At 47.0% G+C, this 5,771-nt stretch overlaps 1 protein-coding gene across 1 annotated transcript; it reads left to right on the forward strand.

Moving 5' to 3' along the window:
• The first annotated feature begins 2,580 nt into the window (after window positions 1–2,580).
• LOC117756435 lies at window positions 2,581–3,979 on the forward strand. Its single transcript, XM_034576949.1, has 2 exons — window positions 2,581–3,843; window positions 3,889–3,979. Exon 1 carries the CDS (start codon window positions 3,027–3,029, stop codon window positions 3,735–3,737), a length of 711 nt encoding a protein of 236 aa, XP_034432840.1. The 5' UTR covers window positions 2,581–3,026; the 3' UTR covers window positions 3,738–3,843; window positions 3,889–3,979.
• Window positions 3,980–5,771: the final 1,792 nt, after the last annotated feature.

Raw genomic sequence — 5,771 nt, forward strand, 5'->3', positions numbered from 1 at the left:
TTTGTCCCCCCGGTGTAGCTCTTTCTTCCAGGTAAATGTTATTACTGAACAATATTCACAGTGTAGATGTCCACCATGGTGACATCAAGCGCCTGACTCTTTGGAGGTTTTAAGTGCAGAGACTCTGACTGTACCCATGACACACCAGGGGAAATATGCCTTGCAAATTAAGCTGAACAAACAAATAAGCAACTTGACTCAAGGTGGGTGTGACGCCTCCAGAGTCAGGACTATGGATTGGGATGATGAGAGAATGAGAGAAAACACAGGTTTTACGCTGATATTAAATGGTTATTTCACCCAGTTTACGAAAACAAAACATATTCTTTATCTCATCCCACATGTAGCCGCGTAACAGCTTTAACTTAATGTGGAGATGAAAGTTATATTTGTTTTTGGTGCTTACAGAAATGTTTCTGTAAGCACCAAATTTTTTAAAGCAGTGTCTTTTTCCAAAAAACACAGACATCACCACAAACATAATTGGAACTAATTCCTGATGTCACTATAAGTTCTGACACTGTAAACTGGGTTTGGACTAAATATTACATTTTAAATATAAAATATAATTTTGTGGAATAATAATTCTGTTCACATCCACTGTGTTGGACTAGAAGCAAAAATTTCAGACTAAAACTTTGGCAAATACCACCAAAAGTAAGACTACTACATGTAAGTAAGAGGTTTTTCTTGTAGTTGGGGTGAACTGACCCTTTAAGTGATTTTTATTTATCACTAGCTGGTGTGAGTGCTCATTTACCTCATTTGTTTCCTTGTTTAGTGTAAATAAATGATCCATACACATTATAATTTACAATTACAGCAAATCACCTGGAATTAGAGGACTCATCAGCTTATTGTTTTTATCAAATAATGCCACAGCCACCTGTCTGTGGTCATAACACAGTGTTATTTATTACTGTGGTCCTTGCCCTTTCAACAAAGCACTCCTGGTCATTTGGATAACATTCAAACAAACACTCAGACCATGTCCTATCTAATGCAAACTTTCAGCCGGACAGGGACCAGAGGAGAGACATCTGGTGAACAACCACAGGCTACATTCATTTAACACACTCGTGTTTTTAATATTAATACACTGTCATTTAGAGATAACAGACAAACAAATCATGCCATATCACTGTCTTCCTCCCATCTCCCCCAGTGTGTTTGTGCAGTGTGTTTGTGCAGTGTGTTTGTTTCCTCTGCCACATGGAGACATGTACAATAAGATAGGCAGGTAGGCAGGTAGGTAGGTAGGTAGGTAGGTAGGCAGGCAGGTAGGTAGGTAGGTAGATAGATAGATAGATAGATAGATAGATAGGTATGGGTATGTAGGTAGGTTTAGGCAGGTAGATAGGTAAGTATGTAGGTAGGTAGGTAGATAGGTAGATAGGTAAGTAGGTAAGTAGGTAAGTAGGTAGGTATGTAGGTTGTAGGGTAGGTAGGTAGGTAGGTAGGTAAGTAGGTAAGTAGGTAGCTGGGTAGGTAGGTGGGTAGGTGGGTTGTAGGGTAAGTAGGTAGGTAGGTAGGTAGGTAGGTAGGTAGGTAGGTAGGTGGGTAGGTAGGTAGGTGGGTAGGTAGGTAGGGTAGGTAGGTAGGTAGGGTAGGTAGGTGGGTAGGTAGGTGGGTAGGTAGGTAGGTGGGTAGGTAGGTAGGGTAGGTAGGTAGGTGGGTAGGTAGGTAGGTAGGTGGGTAGGTAGGTAGGGTAGGTAGGTAGGTAGGTAGGTAGGTAGGTAGGTAGGTAGGTGGGTGGGTGGGTGGGTGGGTAGACCGATATTATGTAGTGTATAGGTTTGACATAATGCAATAGTAGAATAGACTATTGAGAGGATACAAACTGTGGTAAATAAATGATAAATACCCATTATCAATAAGCAATGATTTTGCAAACCTTGTGTAAGCCATTTAGATATGGAGGATTATTTAGTGTCAGTTTTTTGGCATCAGAATATCTTTCAATCTTCGTGGGGACACCACAACATTTTATGGAGGATTTTGGAAATTGGAAACATTAACAGTGTATACTTATATAATGAGTATATGCTGATGTGAGCCAGTATAAGAGCATCTTTATGAAGGAGAAATGTAAATTTATGCATAGACAAATGTACATATATATATATATATATATAGTATATATATAGTATATGTTTTACTTATTGCTGTGAGTTGTGTTCATCACTGGTCACATGTCCTGCTTAACCTGTTTCATATCCACACCTTCCCACAGGACATGCGCTGTGAGAAACCCGGGCGCTGTCCATTGTGCTGAAATGACGCACGGTGCCAACAGGTAACAAGAGGTCCAGAATGATCCAGAAGCAAAACAAAAAAAACTGTCATACGCACTGTCAATCTGTTTATCCACTTTCCCGCGTCACCTCATCCCAGCTACAGCATCCTGCTGCTCTCCATGTGTGTGCGTGCGTGCGTGCGTGCGTGCGTGTGTGTGTGTGTGTGTGTGTGTGTGTGTGTGTGTGTGTGTGTGTGTGTGCGTGCGTGTGTGTGTGCGTGTGCGGCTGCTGCACACACAGCTGCTGCTTCTTTAAGAGCCACCGCCCGCCCCCCTCTCCTGTATTTTTAGCTGAGCCAGCCACTTCATTCTCTGGATGAGACGGACAGCTGTGTATCGTGGGCTGTGGCGCTCACTTAATCGTTTTCAATAAATGACATCAATTGCCACACACTGCGGATCCGCCGTGGGCCTGTAGTAGCCACCTGGGGGAGGGAGACGTTCGTCCCGCCGCTGTCGAATGCTGAGGCGCGCACTCAGCCCCGTGGATGTGCCTGATGTCCATTATGAAACGCAATGGTGCACTGTCGAGTGTGAGGCGCAGCGCTTTTGACAACCAGTGAATCACTAGAAATCAATTGGGCTGCACTCAACGCTCCTGCGGTGCGAGGCGGACCAGCATCCCCGTTGTGCTCATCCCTGAGCCTCCCGTCTTCTCCTGGACTGTGGAAAACAAGAAGCCTTCAAGACGGAGGGGGCGGTGGAGCATCGAGGGAAAAACAGGGGCAACATGAGAGAGCGGGACTTCATGCCCAATATGGAGAGGGGCAAACCTGCCACTTACACGGGGGACAAAAAGGCTAAGATGGCTGCTAAGACGAACAAGAAGTGGGTGAGACTAGCCACCGTGTTTGCATATGTGTTGTCCGTGTCCTTAGCAGCCATCATCCTGGCTATTTACTACAGCCTCATCTGGAAACCAACTAGTGCGTCCTCCTCCGCGGGGAGGCCGGGGGTGCCAGAGGAGGTCACCCCCAGCGCCAACATCTCCACTAACGTGTCCACGAGCGTCACCGTGTCGGAGTGGAACTCAACGCAGACGGGGCTGCTGCTGTCTCTGAACCACACCACCAGGCAGGGCACCACCGCGGCAGCAGCAGCCCCGCACAGCCGCGCATCGGCGGGGTTTCAGTGGGACGACATGGCCGAGAGCGTGGCCGTCTCGCCCGGAGCTGAAATTGCGCACTCGCAGCGGCAGGAGGAGGGAGGACTCTACGCATCATCCACGGAGAGATCGGGCACTTCGGGGAGACAGACGCAAAGCAAGTCCCAGCCCCGGGTGAGCCAGCACATCCCGACAGACACCGCGAAGACAGAGGGCGAAGGGGAGAAAGAGGAGGAGGAGAGGGTTGCGCGCAATGGGGGTGATGGAGCGACTGACCCGGAGCAGGCGCCTGCAGATTCGGCCACCGTCCCTCGGACGAGCATGAGAGGAGAGTGATCAGGCCCGGATTCCCATCGTCGCCATCGTCACCCCGCGCGCACACACTGACCCATGGAGGAGTGTTTTACAGACTCAGTGCCGCAGGTCGGATAACACGCAGGTCTTCTTTCATTTTGCAGATCCTCTTGTGGATGCTGAACTGCTCGCGTGAACTCATCTCTTGCTCTTACGCCTGAGAAAAGAGGAGACATCCCTTCTTCTGTAAACACTGTTCCCCCCCTTCAACACTAACTATGCTTCCCCCCCCCCCCCCCCCCCCCCCCCCCCCCCCCCCCCCCCCCCCCCTTTTAGGCCATTTGTATGCCTTAAAAATCAGTGTGAGTCTCCAGCTTCTGAGGCCACTAACCTGCCTGTACGTGTGGACAAGACGGCTCTAGATATTTTTGTTAAAATGAATGGGACAAAGGCTCCAGAGGTTGTTTTTATTTTAATTTTTTTTGTAGGACATGAACATGCAAACATGCAGCGCTTAACATCACTGCCATTCATGGGCTGGTCTAAGAATCACTAATAGCATTTTAACATCTATAGGCTGTACTCTTCCCTTTTTTTTTCATGGATCAAACCTGGATTCCGAGTAGAAGAAAAACTGCATTGTTGAGTTATGCTCAGGTATGTGCATACAACCATGTAAATGTACTGTGGATTTGGTTGTGTACATATATAGGGAAGGCATAGATCTTTTTTGGCCTTGATGAGCTTTTAGTGTAATTAGATACATTTTTATTAAAGATACATGTATGATAGGTATAACTATATCACAAGGTGCAAATAAACATCCTTAGAAAAATGACTCACTTCTATGGTTTTGTATAACCCGGTATGTTAATGACATTTGATCTATGCAGAGCCAGAATGGAGGGTGATGTTGAAAATTGGCTTCAGAGTGCAAACCCCACATTTGATATGAAGGAGTAGCTTCATCAGAAATCCCATCAGTGCACGCTCAGCACACGGAGCAGGCAGTTTATGGTCAGTCTTGTGATCATGGGCGTTCAATCCAATTCTGATGGGGGGGCCTTTTTAATTGCTCTAGTGAACTGTCCACTGTGATCAGAGGCGACTGTCCCCCCCCCCCCCCCTTGCAGAAAGAGCGGCATTTATCTCCCAGTCCGCCACAGCTTCACTCGCTGCCTCTCTCCCTGAAACCACTTCAGTCACATGTGGTCTGAAGTGGAAATAAGACCAACCGCCCCGTGCACTCTCTCAGCAGCATGTGAGGGAGGTGTATTGATTCGAGGGCTCTGTTGTGTGCACGGTACAACACAAGAGAACACATTACACAATGCCGCTGCTGCTCATGCTGCTATTTTTGGTCCGGCTCTCTTTCTGAAAGGGACTGTGTTTGCTGAAAGGTTTGTGTTTCTGTGCTGGCGGTGACGAGCATCTTTTACTATCACGCTGACAAATAAAAGCCACTCTGTCTCTGCCGGTGTGATGTAAACGGCGGCGACATGCACGCGTTGTGTCAATGTGACAGGTTCTGTTTGGAACCGGAGCCAAGGTATGCGCGTGGTGGGCCAAACGGGAAGTCAATTCATCAGGGGAGACAGCGCTAGACGCAAGCATCTCCCATGTGTGCGACAGAAATATGTAAAACAGAGCGTCCATAGAGCACAGTGACAGGCCTGTCAATGCTGCGGGGGCCTCTGTTTATGTAGAGCAGCCTTGACAGATGTAGTTCCAGTTCCTCTTGCGGCCCATTGTGATATATGGCGGGAGTAATGGCCGATCTGTTGATGAGGGACTTCATCAGCACTGACAGTTATTGCTGGGAGCTGCACCGGACTCAGGACGCAGCATCTGACCTTATGACTCTTGAACTCAGTCACCCCGGCAGATGATTACATTATCTAGCGGGGAATTATTCATGCGATACATTAAAAAGCAGAATGAGATTAATTTGTCTTGTAGTCAGGTCATAGATCAAATTAGATCTTAAAACAGGAAATTTATCAAATCATTAAAGAAATATATAAAAGTTAGTTTTTAGTATTTTTGTACTACAGTTGTTTTGGTATTGCAGCTGTA

This window comes from Hippoglossus hippoglossus, chromosome 22 (genome assembly GCF_009819705.1).
Source record: "Hippoglossus hippoglossus isolate fHipHip1 chromosome 22, fHipHip1.pri, whole genome shotgun sequence".
NCBI classification, from domain to species: domain Eukaryota; kingdom Metazoa; phylum Chordata; class Actinopteri; order Pleuronectiformes; family Pleuronectidae; genus Hippoglossus; species Hippoglossus hippoglossus.